Below are 17,117 nucleotides of genomic sequence, written 5' to 3' on the forward strand. Positions count from 1 at the left end.
TATAACCAGAAAGCCAATGTTACTTTATAGAAAGGCCTATTGTTATAGATAGCCCTCGGATAAGAAGGTGTCTGTTACAACAATGTCTCAAACTTTCTAGAACAATAAATTAATAAAAATAGTTCAATTTGTGAAACGATAAAAGGAAATACTGCCGAGGAATTAAGTTCAATAAAAACTACAGGGTATGAGCGGAAGAAGTTTTGGGTCCCAAAAATTTATCTTGTATACGTATCGCGATCGTACTAAACTCTATTTGATAAAATAAAACCCAAAACATTTTACACGAATGTTATTATTTATTTCTGTTGAAACAGTTATTTCATACTTGATTAATTTGCTATGTGAACGTGACAACGTTACCATCGTTATAGGTAGCCTTCGGCAGTGTAACCAAACAATTCAAAGTCTAGTCGGAAGTTTTCATACAACTTCAACTTTTTCTCTCGAGACACTTGACTGAACAGTTTCTGAGCGATAGTATCGTTTGTAGGATTGTGGTAAGTGGGAAAGCGAGCGCCAAAGAGGAATTCCGTGTCCTGGTTCATGGTCTCGAGCTGGCCGATGTAGTCGTACTTGACGATGCACGGCTCGCAGAGCATCCAATACGGCAGCCAATGCTGGTTGTAGTGAATTGGGGGAGTGTAGATCAGATAGTCCACGAATTCCTCAAAGGTCGGAACGGGATCGGCACTCGAGTTAAAATTGTTCCCTCGAGAGCGTTTCATGATAGGCACGTAAAAAACCTTAAGAAATTCCTGTTCAATTTATCAAAGTAGGCTGAGACCAATCTTCGGAATGGATGGCGCGTGAATATAATCTTCCGGTACGACTGTAATTCCGGGTGGTCTTGGTGATAAAACGACGAAAGAGGTACCGTTTTCAGATGATCTTTCGCCATATCGTGTATGTCTTTCATTTTCATAATCCCCATCTCGTTCAAGAAAAACCGCTTGAAATTGGTGGACCCCACTTTCGGCATTGTGCAGAACAACGTGCGCGATTTGTCGTCCACGAAAAGGTTGAGCTTATAGCGGATCACCGAAGTATCCTGGTTTAGTAAGAATGACAACCTTTCCGTGAGAGCTTCCTGCTGGTCCAGATTCAAATGGCGGCAAACATCGTTCAGGGTGTTGGCCCTTCTTTGGAACCTCTTCATCGATTCATTTTCTCTTTCCAGTTTGGTCCTGTCATTCCGAAGAATGTACAAACTGACTTTGTGCCCAGGCGGGCTAATGACTATTTTGCGGAATCCGATCAAGTCAGCGGACAAGTGTAGGAAAAGCACAATGAAAGGAATACCTAAAATAACAGCGAACAGGATTGATTTGTACCGCCGAAATGTCCGAGATATCTTAGCGCTTGTGAAATTAGCGTTCTCTACCATATTTCGGACGAAGCAATTTAACCGCCGATCCGCGGGAAACTGGAACACAGCGTTGTTCCGTTTCCAGGTAAAAACTAAACCGCTAACTTGCATTTATACATTCGATTTACTACTATATCCATATACATGTGTACTGATTAAATAACAGACAGGCGCGGTTCCAGACAAACACTTTGGGGGGCTCATCACGTGGATATTGGCCGAGTGAGTGAAGCGATCGCAGTTTTCATCTCATACAGCTTCATATATTTCAGCGGTTTGGGGGGCATGTTTCCCCCCTCTGGAGCCCCGCCTGATACCAGACGTATACTGTAAAACACTTACCAGATACGCACTAATATTGTGCAGATGATCCTTAATTACAAATTAAGTTTTTCCAGACTTATATTAAACTTCATTTATTGAAACAAACCCAATTGCGAAAGCTGATCCTTTCTTTAGACTTTATTTCACGCCAAAACACGAGCGCCACCATTTCCACCATTAATTCTGATTGAATATTGTGATTTTAGAAATACTCTCCCGCAATCCTGCATAATCCTACCGTCATCCTGCACGCGTTTGGTATACTTACCAGTTGATGAGCGATATATCTAAGGCAACTTGCGTGACAAAATCAATCGACTTTCTTAAGCGTTTTATTGGATCGGAAGAAAGTCTTATGGTTCTGTTGGGTAACGCATAGACAATATAGACGAATAGCATTACTAGCTTTCACAAGGCTTTCAAATGGGAGCATGGATAAATCCGAAACTCTTGCAATCTAGATCAGGTCAGTAATTGTCGGATTTGTATTCTTTCTGAATTAGATTTGCATATTTCATAACAACAATGATATTTTACAAAGATAGTCTGACCGGTTTCGAAGTCATTTTTTTATCATACTATAAAATTAGCACATTGGACTTATTACAACTACCTGAGCCTGATTTTATATATAAATCAAGGCTAGAGCCAATAGTTAAAGTTTAAGTGCATAGACGACATCAGAAATAGTCAGGTATTTGCGCGAATAGTTTCGAAGCTACCGTATCTTTGGTAGAGTTGGAGTACGTGGACAGCCGGCTGTGGAAGAGGAATTTTGTGTCCTCAGTCAACGTTTCCATTTTGCCTAAATAGGAATTCGGCAAGGTTCGCATCGAATCCCATATGGCATCCAGTTAATGTTGTAATGGCTTGGCGGAGTCTCGATCAGGTAGTCCACAAACTCCTCGAAGGTCAAACGAGGTTTTTTAGACAAGTCCAAATTCTCGCCCCTGTACCTTTGCATAATGGGCACCGAATACTTTCTATAATGAACCTCTTTCGTAGAAGGACTGTACAATTTATCCAAGTAGGCTGAGACCAGTCTTCGGAAGGGATGTTGAGTGAACATAATCTTCTTGTATTTGTTGTTCTCCGTGTAGATCGAAGGTGACACCATTTTCAATAGGTCGTATTCCATATCGCCCTCTATTCCCGAATTATTCAAAAAGTATCGTTTGAAATTGGAGCAGCCTACTTTGGGAATGAAGCAGAACAGCACGTCCAAGGCGTCATCCACGACGACGCTGTAGCGAGTAAGACCGCATTGATTCCGCTTTCCCTTTCGCAACGCGTTCGACTTGTTTTCCCAGAGCGATTCTTCTTGGTCCAGCTGCACTGTTAAAAATTCGTTCAGAAGACATTCAACTTAGAACAGTCTGTTCAAAAATGAACGATAGCGTTCTAAAGGTATGTAACAGAGAACGGTGTGTTCAAGATATTTTTTTTCGTTCAAATAAGAACGAATGCTCTTTCGCCCTCTGGAGGAAGGCTTGTAAACTATAAGATAGAATAGATTCGTTCCCCTTAGAACAGGTTTTACACACAAGCCTATATGTATTATTTTGTATTGGACTCATGTACATGTACTAACCTGTAAACGTGACACTTTCAACGTATGACCAAAAGTAAAAAATAAGTGACACTAATTTGCGGAAAACGTCGTAAGGCCAAAAGTAACAAATAAGTGTTACACTATTTTGCTGAAAACTTCGTATGGCCAAAAGTAACAAACAAGTATAACATCCATACCCAGGTAGCAAAATCTCGTTGATAAACCGTTTGTGAATCGTTGAAACTATGTTGAGAGATAAACGTTATGAAATGGTTGACGATGTCACCAAAATAGACGGTTTTTAAAACGGTTGATATTAAGTCTTTTAGTACTAACAGAAACCCAAGTTTAAAAGTTTTATGATTTGACGTTAATTTAACGTATATATTAAACGAAAACCAAACTATTAAATGATGTCACATTCACCAAGTGTTAACGTTATAGGATTAACGTCTATATAATGTCGGTTTAATACATTTATATAATTATTGTCTAATTAGATGGAGCATTTAGGAAATACGCCTATAACGGAATATAAGGAAGTTATTTTCCTTAGAAATATACCTTTGATTAAGCAGTGCAGGCAATTTCCTGTAATAGCACCAGTGACTGACACCGTCACATAAAAGACCAACGTACAACGCTGGAATAACTCTCTCCACGCATGGCACCGTACCCTATATAACCAACTGATTTATGCCAATTTCAAACAATTATACGTTGATTACACAATAATTTCCCTTTTATCATACGGCCTAGTGTCTATAGAAGAAGTTTTTTAAAAAACATTACCATACTTTAATCGTTTTTCCTGTGTAGGGCCAAAGAATGAAGATACTCGGTCTTTTGTGTAGTATCTTATGTATAGCGGATATACCTAATTATTAAATTAATCGAATTAATTAAATATGTTTTGCCGACCGTAACCGTCGAAAACCAGAGTCAGGGTACCATGAGATAGTATACCCAATGTGGTCGAAGTAAGTTGAAAACTGTAGATTTCTATAGCGGACAAACAAACATATAAATAAAGTTTATATTTAGTTAAATATTAACCACTTCTATAAATAAACTTTTATTAAAAAATTAGTTGATAGGTAACAAACATAAAAACGTCTCATGTTTGCCAAAAGATATACCCTTAAAAAGTTAAATTATATAACGTTATTTTAACCTAAATATCCATATTAAAAGTGACGTTTTTGAATGTGGTGAATATAATTTAAATAACGTGGTTTTTTCAACCTAACTATTTTGATAAAAACATGAGTTCAAAAAGAGGTCAATATTTTACTAAATATAAACATTTATAATTAGTGGGATAATAACCATTAAACGTTATTTTGACCTTAAACCAAATATTGACCATTTTACAAACGTTATTTTGCTACCTGGGTAGTTATAAACGAGGGGTTTAGAGTGCGCTTTGTTATAGCTAGTTTTTTCGTACATTATTATGTTGTTTTAAGTTAGTGTACTGGTCGATTAAACTATTACTCGTAGTAGTTTATTTACAGGGTTAGTTAGAACAGGTTGTAATGAAGTTGTTTTCAATTTCATTAGCGACTCAAATGGCGTTAGGTCTGTAACGCTGTTTCTCAGAAACTACCCCACCTATTGAAAAGAAACTTCACCCAAATAACGATATAAATAACCTCCGTGTCCTAACGAAGTGAAAAACGAAAAGAGGTTGTGAAAGGTCCGACTTTATAGGACACGCACAGTTTTTTTAAGTATATTTTTTTTTGATTGGAAAGGTAGACGAAATTCGTTCGGAAATGTAATTGCCCAAGTTCCAGAATTAAAATTTACAGAAAATATTTCGTAATATACTAGAAATAAATAAATAAGTAAATTATAAAATCGTTCGTTACCAGTTCTCGGCATCTCGGCTGAGAATAGAATGTTATATCTTTTGCGCTATGAAATGTTACGCATATCACTTTCGTGGTAGATATTTAAGCTTAATAAGATGGTTGTAGTTGAGGTTGGAACTAAATTCAATGAAACTAGTTTTAGGCCTGGTTTTCCTTTTCGGTGGGCAATGGGTTAGGTTAGGTTACTTTTATTAATTAAGCATGATGAACCGCCGACAGGTGACATGAGCTATAATTTTGAAAGCAATTACTTCATGTACTCTTTGTATTGGATAACGATAAAGCATTCCGCGGCGAACGAGAAAATGATCCACGGCGAACGGCAAAGAGTTCTACCGCAAACGACAAAGCGTTCCGCGGCGAACGAGAAAATGATCCACGGCGAACGGCAAAGAGTTCTACCGCGAACGACAAAGCGTTCCGCAGCGAACGAGAAAATGATCCACGGCGAACGGCAAAGAGTTCTACCGCGAACGACAAAGCGTTCCGCGGCGAACGAGAAAATGATCCACGGTGAACGGTAAAGAGTTCCACCGCGAACGACAAAGCGTTCCGCGGCGAACGAGAAAATGATCCACGGCGAACGGCAAAGAGTTCTACCGCGAACGACAAAGCGTTCCGCGGTGAACGAGAAAATGATCCACGGCGAACGGAAAATGATCCACGGTGAACGGTAAAGAGTTCCACCGCGAACGACAAAGCGTTCCGCGGCGAACGAGAAAATGATCCACGGCGAACGGCAAAGAGTTCTACCGCGAACGACAAAGCGTTCCGCGGTGAACGAGAAAATGATCCACGGCGAACGGCAAAGAGTTCTACCGCGAACGACAAAGCATTCCGCGGCGAACGAGAAAATGATCCACGGCGAACGGCAAAGAGTTCTACCGCGAACGACAAAGCATTCCGCGGCGAACGAGAAAATGATCCACGGCGAACGGCAAAGAGTTCTACCGCGAACGACAAAGCATTCCGCGGCGAACGAGAAAATGATCCACGGCGAACGGCAAAGAGTTCTACCGCGAACGACAAAGCATTCCGCGGCGAACGAGAAAATGATCCACGGCGAACGGCAAAGAGTTCTACCGCGAACGACAAAGCATTCCGCGGCGAACGAGAAAATGATCCACGGCGAACGGCAAAGAGTACCACCGCGAACGACAAAGCGTTCCGCGGTGAACGAGAAAATGATCCACGGCGAACGGCAAAGAGTTCTACCGCGAACGACAAAGCATTCCGCGGCGAACGAGAAAATGATCCACGGCGAACGGCAAAGAGTTCTACCGCGAACGACAAAGCGTTCCGCGGCGAACGAGAAAATGATCCACGGCGAACGGCAAAGAGTTCTACCGCGAACGACAAAGCATTCCGCGGCGAACGAGAAAATGATCCACGGCGAACGGCAAAGAGTTCTACCGCGAACGACAAAGCATTCCGCGGCGAACGAGAAAATGATCCACGGCGAACGGCAAAGAGTTCTACCGCGAACGACAAAGCGTTCCGCGGCGAACGAGAAAATGATCCACGGCGAACGGCAAAGAGTTCTACCGCGAACGACAAAGCATTCCGCGGCGAACGAGAAAATGATCCACGGCGAACGGCAAAGAGTTCTACCGCGAACGACAAAGCATTCCGCGGCGAACGAGAAAATGATCCACGGCGAACGGCAAAGAGTTCTACCGCGAACGACAAAGCATTCCGCGGCGAACGAGAAAATGATGCACGGCGAACGGCAAAGAGTTCTACCGCGAACAACAAAGCATTCCGCGGCGAACGAGAAAATGATCCACGGCGAACGGCAAAGAGTTCCACCGCGAACGACAAAGCATTCCGCGGCGAACGATAAAATGATGCACGGCGAACGGCAAAGAGTTCTACCGCGAACAACAAAGCATTCCGCGGCGAACGAGAAAATGATCCACGGCGAACGGCAAAGAGTTCTACCGCGAACAACAAAGCATTCCGCGGCGAACGAGAAAATGATCCACGGTGAACGGCAAAGAGTTCTACCGCGAACGACAAAGCGTTCCGCGGCGAACGAGAAAATGATCCACGGCGAACGGCAAAGAGTTCTACCGCGAACGACAAAGCGTTCCGCGGCGAACAAGAAAATGATCCACGGTGAACGGTAAAGAGTTCTACCGCGAACAACAAAGCATTCCGCGGTGAACGAGAAAATGATCCACGGCGAACGGCAAAGAGTTCTACCGCGAACAACAAAGCATTCCGCGGCGAACGAGAAAATGATCCACGGCGAACGGCAAAGAGTTCTACCGCGAACGACAAAGCATTCCGCGGCGAACGATAAAATGATCCACGGCGAACGGCAAAGAGTTCTACCGCGAACGACAAAGCGTTCCGCGGCGAACAAGAAAATGATCCACGGTGAACGGTAAAGAGTTCTACCGCGAACAACAAAGCATTCCGCGGTGAACGAGAAAATGATCCACGGCGAACGGCAAAGAGTTCTACCGCGAACGACAAAGCGTTCCGCGGCGAACGAGAAAATGATCCACGGCGAACGGCAAAGAGTTCTACCGCGAACAACAAAGCATTCCGCGGTGAACGAGAAAATGATCCACGGCGAACGGCAAAGAGTTCTACCGCGAACAACAAAGCATTCCGCGGCGAACGAGAAAATGATCCACGGTGAACGGCAAAGAGTTCTACCGCGAACGACAAAGCATTCCGCGGCGAACGAGAAAATGATCCACGGCGAACGGCAAAGAGTTCTACCGCGAACGACAAAGCATTCTAATTTGAACAAAGGTTTGTTCAATATAGAACCATCGTTCTTTATCGAACGAATATTTTTTGTTCATATTAGAACAAAATGGCGTTCTGTTACAGGGACAACCTTCTGAACGGCAATTTGTTCAAATTAGAACAATTTTTTTTTAACAGTGTGGTAATAGCGGCAGCCGTCGTTCGCGGTTGCCAAGCGTCGCTCCGTGGCGTTCAAGTGGTCGTAACGATTCACCGCCTTGAAAGGGCCGGCCTGGAAAACTTTCTCCGAAACGCGGTAGAGTCGATAATCTCTGTCCACGTTCTTTCGTCCATCGCGTCCACGAACCTCACAAGAAGACAAAACTGGGTCAGTTTCACTGACACTCTGATAAGTCGACTTTCTCATATTAGGGCATTCCACGAATCCGTCAGAACCATAATACCACAGGATCGTAAACATGGGAGCTATCAAGATGATACCGAGCACCAATTTTCCGTAGCTCGTATTTTTACATAGGGCTAGCCATTGTCGACGATCTGCAAGCTTTTCGACACGGTTATGAGGATTGTAAACAACTCGGAAAAGTACGCGTCAAAAGGATGTGAAAATGCCGGATGGAAAAACAGGTGTTAATGTGGACGCGGGTAGATTTTTAAATATCATCCGTAGGTTTAGCGTTTGTAAACGAAATTATTATTTTCCATCATTCGAACCAAATACCAATATTTTAATATTTTCAAATAATATTTTAAAGTATGACAATTGTTCACGATCGACGAGAAGAGAAAAAGTTAACGAAGGAGCAGTCCATTTTACTTATTAAAGGGAGCATGACAATGCTAACAGGTAATATTCTATTTATGGAGGATAGTGGTATAAATGAGGAAGATTTTTACCACCACTATGCTGAAGATGGCGTCACACAACATTGTACGGGGGTTTCCAGCTTCTATTAGCAACATAGCTGAACGGGCTGGTCTTACACTAACTTGTAAGAGGCCGAGCTCGATTTGAGACTGAGCGCAGGATTTATTATGAAAATGATACGAGCCCGAGAAGAGACCAAACCTTTGGGGTCTTTTAATTTGAGCCCGAGATGAGACCTTGTGAACTTGAGATGAGACCATTAAAGTATAGTAAATTGCTGTGAGCCTGAGCTGAGTCCAATATAATATAGAGTATTACTACGAGTCCTAGCTAAGACCATATTTTTGAAACCAGACCGATATGAGACCTTTTGATTTTTAAGAGACGGTTGTGTGTCCGTTTTAGCAAGATTATGTTTCTCTTGACCACTGGGCAGCGCTGCGGCGCAGAGCAACACGTGCCGAAACCGTAACGCTTTCTTTCTCACCAACACAACCAACTTTGATTACGTCCTGTTTGCGCTATAGCTAAAGCGCGAACAGCGCGTGATCAAAGTTGGCCGTGTCGCCCTTGAAGAGAGCTCTGGCCTACCGGGTTAATACGGAATTTACGTAATTGGCTATTTCGGATAACGTGATTTAACCCAGTAGTTTTCTGATAGATCCAAAGTGAACTACCTTCTAGAATTTTCGAAGATTGTTGTAGTGAAGAGCGTACCAGGCCTGGTCGCCCGGCTGTTTCGTTTGACAATATTAAAAAAATATGAAGACTTAAAAAAGATATTAAAAGACTGGAATGAGCCCCGCGAGTTACGCAAATTCTTACTGAGACGAGCTCTTGTTAGTAACAGAAAAGTATGAGCCCGAGAGAAGCCCAAATGTTTAGGGAGAGGAATCAGTGGCGGCGCTAGGGGGTAGGCCAGGTAGGCCACTGCCTACCGTAAGATTTTGAGGGTCCCCAAAATCACCCTATAAGGGGCCCCAAATTGATCTAGAAAGGGTCTCAAAATTGTCCCAAGAGATAAAATTATTTATAAATAACAATGAAACAATTGTCAATAATGTATTTAGAAATTATTGAGGTATCTCCTAGTAAATAAAACCAGTTCTGTTATATTTGGACTCGTTTTACTGTTGTTAGAACTTTTTTGTTCGTCATGTACCTCACTACCTTATTTTATTGGAGCATTTCGTTGAGAAAAGGGGGGCCCATTTATTGGGTTTGCCTACCCTCGCGAAAATTCGTGGCGCCGCCACTGAGAGGAATTGTGAGTTCAAGGCGAGCTCTTGTGTTTCGGAGAAAAACAATATGATCCCGAGACTAGATCTCGTGTTTTTGGGGAAATTATTGTGAGACCGAGATGAAACTAAGGCCAAACAAAACGTTTGGTGAGACCGAGACGAGACTAAGGCCAAACAAAACTTTTGGTGAGCCCGAGACGAGACTAAAGCCAAACAAAACGTTTGGTGAGACCGAGACGGGACTAAGGCCAAACAAAAGTAACGTTTGGTTAGACTGAGCCCGAGACCAAGTCTTGGTGTGCAGCTCTGTTTAAAAACGGTGCGCCACGCATGCTCTGTCAGCAGTCATTAAATGGAAGCGGGAAAGCTCACTAGTATTGTGTAGCGCCATCTATAACCCGAACTTTCGCTATCCGGCGAGGAACGAAGCTCTACCATAAAAAGTGGTCACATTCAAGAAGCTGCAGTGGGCAAGCGGAGGATTGTGGTAAGTGGCCTGTTAGACCACCACGAGCGAGGAGTGTCCGCAAAAGCTTATCGCCATAGAGGAGCTATAAAGCAGTAAATTCCTTTTGAAATGAACTTTTTCTACTTAGCGAGAATGACTATGTCGAGCCGATTTTTAACGTTGCTTTCAGTCTTCTCATTCTAGAAGTGTAGGCTCCTTCTCATTGGTTCCCAAAGCGTCCGCCATCCGTCGCGATTGAAGCGCTCCTATGTGACGTTTTCTCTTCCCCTCTCACGTGACAAAATGTTATGTAGATATTTGTATGTAATTTTAATGTTTAAATAGATAAATATAGAGTTTAGTGTGAACATGGACATTATCACAAAAGAAAAGTTTAAAATAAAAAACTATTAAAATTAATATTCTGTGACTTTTTTTAATCTTTCTGAAATCAATTAACACAAATGATAAAATTAAACATTTATACGTGTGTATGTCCTATAGATACTCGGTCATACTTTACCCGAATAATTCAAAGTCCAATCGCTAGATCTTAAAACGTTTGTATTTTTCTCTAGAGGCACTTTGGCGAACCAATTGAAGACGGTTCTATCTTGGGTAGGTTTGGAGTACGTGGACAACCGAGTATGGAAGAGGACATTCGTGTCCTGGTCGTCCTTTACTCGTAACGGCTCGCATCGAATCCAGTATGGCAAAGCAGCTCAAACCCTGTGATCTGGGGTGGGCAGTTCAATGCGATCAGTCAATTTTTTAAAAAAAATAACGGAAAAGATTTAGTACTTTTTGTATTTCTAAAATTACTAAATGGATTTAAGTTGATCTGTAACGCAAAAATAATTATATTATGACACAAAACGAATGTTGTATCAAAAGGAAGTCGAGGGAACATAATAAGCTTCTTCAAAGAGAGCTGGTTGTCGTCGAGGTATGCGGGCGTAACCAGTTTGAGTTGGGACAAGACATCGTTGCGCGGATTCTTCCCGCGAGAGATTCCCCTTTCAGTCGGGAAGTGGCGTTTGAAATTCGTACTTCCGACTTTAGGAACGAAGCAAAAGATCGGGTTTGAGGAATCATCGACCAGAATGCTGCAACGGCTTTGGCCGCTTTGCACGCCCCGTCTGGCATCGCCTTTTTCGAACATATTCAACTTTCTCTCCCTCAAAGAACTTTCTCGATCCAGTTGGTAGTAACGACAGACGTATTTCATGGTTGCCAGCCTTAGTTCCGATCCGAGGTGTTTAAGTTTGGATCTAGTTCCTTGGAGGTGTACGGGTATTTGTAGTAGATATTAAAGATTGAAAGTACTTTTAATACACTTCTACGTGCCCCACAAAGACATGAAACTGACTTAGACTAAAAGATTTGTATACCCCCGTACCGTAGTTAAATACATACCGGGGGTACACTCATAAGTCGAAATTCCCACTTTCCTCCGAATCCGTCGGAAGTTAAATACAAAAGCAACGTAAAATGGGAAGGTGCCCAGAAGAATCTGGTTGCCCAATGGCGTCCGTCTTTTTAGGAAATCTACCAGAATCCAACGCGTGCGACCCACACGGATAGCTGAAGCGATGCCATCTGTTTCGTAAAACAAGCAAGGTTCGACGTCAAAAGCCGCGTTAACACTAGCCTCTTTGGAAAAGTTGTTAACCAGTTTTGTAAGGTCAAATGCTAAAATGCCAGACAAGCCAACAGCTCCCTACACTTACTATTACCGTTAACCTCTAAAAAAAATTAAAGAAAGAGGAAACGGAAGAACTCGGGGGAAAAACCCCATTAACCAATTCGATAGAGACCTCCAGCGCCATCTACAGATGGTGTCTTGAATTTATAAATTGCAAACCCCGTTAAAACTTGGCCCCCGCGCTAGCATCGAGCTGCCAAATGAACATGCTTTTGAAGTGTTCTCGCGACTTCTTGCCTAAACATATTTTCTTACAAGACCTGGTTCTGAAAATAAGAAAACTTTCCAACTATCTTGACGCACCCCGAATGTAGAAAATGACGAAAGGGACTTGGCAGAGCAAATAGTGAGCGCACTCTGTCGGGGATACGCCGTAGTGTCGATAAAATGATAAGAACGGCAAAGGTGGGGCTGTTTAAAAATGTATCGCGGTACACGCTCTCCGGAGAAAGACGTCTATTTCCCAAAAAAACGAAGGAACTTTTGTGGAAAGCAATACGCGCAGAATAATTTATAATCGCACGTTGCTATTCTTCCTCGTCGAAGGACTGTTATTTCGTCGAATATGAAGTCGCACTGCGTAAATAGTTCCCAATTAGAAAGGGGAGTATGGAAAAAAAGCATTTACTGGTTTTTTTAACCTTATTTCGGAAATCGAAACTAAAACAGCCAAGGCGGGAGGTATAGAGACCGATGCTCCGTGTTAGTTCCATAAACACCCACCTTTGCCTGTCCTAGTTATGATGGCGGAGATAAAAGTGCAGTATAGGCGCAGAGGGAGTTTGTATCGACGTTATGAAAGCAGGCCCGGCGTTACGATGGCGTGCGTTCAGTCCGTCGGAAGCTAAGCGGTCAGGGGCGGCGATATAGGGTACGCAGGGTACGCAACTGCGTGGGGGCGCAAGAGGTTTGGGGGCGCATTTTTTCGAGGACTATAAAGTGAGTAAGTTTTATAGTTGGCGCCAAAAATAGGTAAAGACTTTTTTAAATTTGATGTAGTTCTGTCTTTAAACACGAGTAGTTTATTTAAATGCGTTACGAGGTTTACGCTACTTCATTTGAACTGACTCTTCGAAGAATTAGTTCATAACGCATTGTACACACCGGGACTTTAGATTATCTAGTCGCGTTACGAGATTTACTCTACTTTACTTTAAGTTTTACTGCTTAGAATTAGCTCATAAAGCAGGATACACGATGGACACGTTTTTACTCTATGTTACATTTCTATGTTGGAGAGCTTAATAAGGAGACGGGTTGTTTAAATTTAAAAGTAACATTAAGAATGTATTTATTTATACTCAGGGAGAATGAATATGTCGAGACTATCGACGGACACCTTGAGCCCCTAACCCCGTCACGCTAAGGGGGCGGGGGGAAGGAAAAAAGGAGGCGGTCTAATTTTTTGCGTCCTCGCAGCAGCGTTAATCGCGTCAAAAAACGTAATTTTTAAGAACCAATGAGATTGCACTATTATTTGATTTTATTAAAGCAGAGGAGCATACCGGGGGCCCCAACGGGTGGGATTGGAGAAACGCTAAAAATAATCTCGACATATTCATTCTCCCTGAGTATAAATAAATACATTCTTGGTAACATATAATGTGATATTCGCAATGGCGGCGCCAGGATACTTAATTCTTTAATTTGCCCCCCCCCCCCTTTACATACACTAACTAAACAAAACTGTGTCAAAACCGGTTTATTATTAATAATTTACAAAAGAAATGTACATGAATGTTTAAATGTACTCGGAAGTTATTTTTTTTAGTCGATGAGCATAACAATGCACATATGGGCAACATCCTCCAACAGCGTTCTCCATTTTCACTTACAATTAGCCTTTTCAGTTTACATAGAGCCACGTAGTGGAAAATGCAAGAAGCTCATAAACTGCTGGATTTTCGTCTGCTAAGCAGACACTTTATTGAAAAATCGTCTGCATAGCAGTCGAAAATCCAGCAGTTCATGAGCTTCTCGCATTTGCCACTACGTGGCTCTAAGTAAACTGAAAAGGCTAATTGTTGCAAAAACACTTGCCAGTTGCCACGCTATATATTATTTTTTTTTCTAGTAGATTGTGACGTGTGGGACAATTCAGTCCTCTCGTCCATTTGATTAATCAGGGCGAGATATGTGTAACGGCCACGCCAACGGGGGATACGTGGGGACATGGATTAATGGATTTATATACCCCCGTACCGTAAAAATTACATACCGGGGGTGTGATACGTGGGGACAGGGGTGAGGACACACGTGGCGGAAGTATTCCGACCACCCGTTGCGGGATTGGTGGTCTTCCTCAAACGGCCAGTCACAAACTCTGCCTCCCAGACGCCCAGGATTACAGGAGTACGCCACTACTCCCAGCTTATTCAATCTTTATTTTGGAAATTGGGACTCGGAGAGTCGGAAAACCGCGTAATTTATCATCTGTCTAACTATGCAACACTTTTTGAAGAAGCTAGTTTAGCAGCTACAATGAATCAAGGCTGCGTTCGAAAAAATATTAGAAATCACTGTTCAGTGTTCGCAACTTAAAAACTGCAGGCTTTTAATTCGGATTTTATTATTTCTAGTTTCGCAAATCATTTTAGGGGGCTGTTCGGGGCCCCCTCATCTAGATTGGGGGCCCCTACAAGTGAAATAAAAGTAGGCTGTAGCCTGCGTAGCCTACCCCTGGCGCCACCACTGGATATTCGATGTAGTTTTGTCTAAGTACCGTCACGTACCCTACATCATTTTTGTTGAACAATGAAAAATGATAGGAACCAGAACCGGAACCGAGATAGTCCGAAAACATGGAACCGTTGCATTCCTAATATCTAAATATATATAGAAACGGGCGCAAAATCTTACGCGGCGTGGGGGCGCTACTAACCCAAACTCTGCCACTGTAAGCGGTCAAGTCAGGTCCGCGGCAGAAGCGGCTGTGGATTTAGTGCAGCGTTGCAGAATGGCCGTTTAGACTGGAAATATCATTTGAATGAAACTAAATTGCTTAATTTCTAATTGCTACACATGTTCCCGGGGAGGCTTACCACTTCCTAAAATTATCTACACCAATTACAGACGCATGAAACTTAATACAGCCTTTGGCAATGCTAATTCTGTTATCAGTTAAGTAATTACGTACAGTCAAAGCTACAAGTTTGTACACCTATTACGGGGAGTTATCAGCCCCTCGCATCCGAGGGGTAAGACACTCTGCGAACTCGGTGTACATTGCCGTACCTTTGACAGTACTAAACGCAACTCGCGAACTCTTGAAAATATGTACCCTTAACAGTGCTAAAGGCACGAACTCGGTGTACAGATTATCCGAGACTGTCTTACCCCTCGCTTGCATCTTCCGTTATTAATGTCATAATGTTACATCTTTTTCTAAATGACTCACGAACCGGAACTCTGAATACCGCCTTCAATGATAAAATACGCGAAAAAGTAGATAAGTCCATAATTAAAAGGGATAATATAGCTAAATCTTAAACAAATTTAAGGAAAATTAAAAACTTACTAATAACTCGTACCGATAGGTCTTCGAGCAACGCGAAACTCGGATCAAATAGATCTTCGAGTAATAAACTAAATTAAAAATAAATAAAATAGCCAGAAATTCCAACGGTAGACCGGTTCGTTCTATTTGGAACTCATCAGTACCGTGCGGGAAATCTGGCTGGCGACTATCAAATCGAAAAGTGAAACTAAGCCTAAACATTAAAAATTTCAAAACGCGTTGCGTATAGCAACGGAAAGCCGAAAAGGGGGGAGTGTGGTGGAGAATAGTATATACGATAAGTTAAGTTAGAAGAAACCACCTATGGACTATAAGAAGGATGATAAAATACCGCCTTCAATATCGAGAAAGGAGAAGCTACACCTAATAGTTCTTTTTATAAAATAACCTGGGCCATCGTGTTGAAAGGTTGTCTCCCCGTTCAGCTGTCGATCCGTTTTCTCTCCCACTAAAGAGTTTATGAACTCATTCTTAGGCATTGGCGGAACTATTCCAGGGCAACATTTCAACAAGCTGGGCAAGCGTAAAGACATTTTATAAAATCAACAATTTATTACCAATACAACAATATTCAAATGTTATAAAACCAAAAAAGAAACATTTGTTTCAAAACCAAGTGCGAGGGTTTTGACTAGCCACCCCAAGTAAGAAACGGCTTTCCCGCAGTCTACCTCGCAGACCTGGCTACGGCTGGTTTAACCCCTTAGTAGGCTTTAGGCAAAAATCTCTCATTTACCGACTTTTCGTCCTAATTTCCCCTAAAATGTTCGTAGGCCCTAGGCACTTTGCCTTGTCTGCTTTATGGATAAGGCGGCCTTGACGATCCTGTATTAAAATATAACGGGTCTTTTGTTACGAAACATATCATCAAGGGTTGTGAAAATGCTTACAGCACACTACGGCTGGTTCATGTCTCTGTGTTTTTGGGGAAACCCTTTTAGGGTCGCCGGAAGCGTACTCTTAACGTCACAAGCTGGAGAGAAGGATGCCCGCGTGGCTCAGTCAGGTGTTACGAGAGAAGGGCTTCAATTGGACATCTTGTGACGTAGAACGCGCCTGCGCAGTACCGCGAATGAGCCTTCATTGAGGTATTATAATTTTATACCGGAACCTAAATTATCAATTATTTAGAGTTAATATTATTTTTTCACATTTGCGTCTGTTTTTCTAAAATAATAAAAAAATTAAATACGATATTTATCGCGCACGATATTTAAAAATAACAACCATAAAAACAACCCGATATAGTTTCGGCTTCTTTAGGCCATCGTAAGGGTAATCAATATTGTGCGCAATAAATACAGTTGTTTTTAAATTTTTATTTTATTAACTTATGGAAAAATAATTTTATTATTTTTCTCTTGGGGAAATAATACATAAATAAGCTTATCTTAGACTGGAATTCAATAATTTTAATATACATGTTGCTATTGTAATTGTAATTGACATTGATGGAGGTACGTCACACTATTTTTTTACGTTTCTAAAGGGA

The 17,117-nt window shown here is 42.0% G+C and overlaps 2 protein-coding genes across 2 annotated transcripts; both read right to left on the bottom strand.

Moving 5' to 3' along the window:
• Positions 1 to 368: 368 nt before the first annotated feature.
• On the bottom strand, positions 369 to 2,493 carry LOC149926556 (carbohydrate sulfotransferase 11-like). Its single transcript, XM_090157710.1, has 4 exons — positions 2,416 to 2,493; positions 1,712 to 1,721; positions 878 to 1,302; positions 369 to 758 (listed from the first exon to the last, which is right to left on the bottom strand). Exons 1-4 carry the CDS (start codon positions 2,491 to 2,493, stop codon positions 369 to 371), a joined length of 903 nt encoding a protein of 300 aa, XP_090013836.1.
• Positions 2,494 to 2,498: 5 nt separating this feature from the next.
• On the bottom strand, positions 2,499 to 11,631 carry LOC149926557 (carbohydrate sulfotransferase 14-like). Its single transcript, XM_090157711.1, has 2 exons — positions 11,454 to 11,631; positions 2,499 to 3,028 (listed from the first exon to the last, which is right to left on the bottom strand). The coding sequence occupies exons 1-2, from the start codon at positions 11,629 to 11,631 to the stop codon at positions 2,499 to 2,501; spliced, it is 708 nt and encodes a 235-aa protein (XP_090013837.1).
• Between the last annotated feature and the right edge of the window lie 5,486 nt (positions 11,632 to 17,117).

This window comes from Leiobunum rupestre, chromosome 9 (assembly GCF_980474605.1).
Source record: "Leiobunum rupestre chromosome 9, qqLeiRupe1.1.hap1, whole genome shotgun sequence".
Classification (NCBI taxonomy): Eukaryota; Metazoa; Arthropoda; class Arachnida; order Opiliones; family Sclerosomatidae; genus Leiobunum; species Leiobunum rupestre.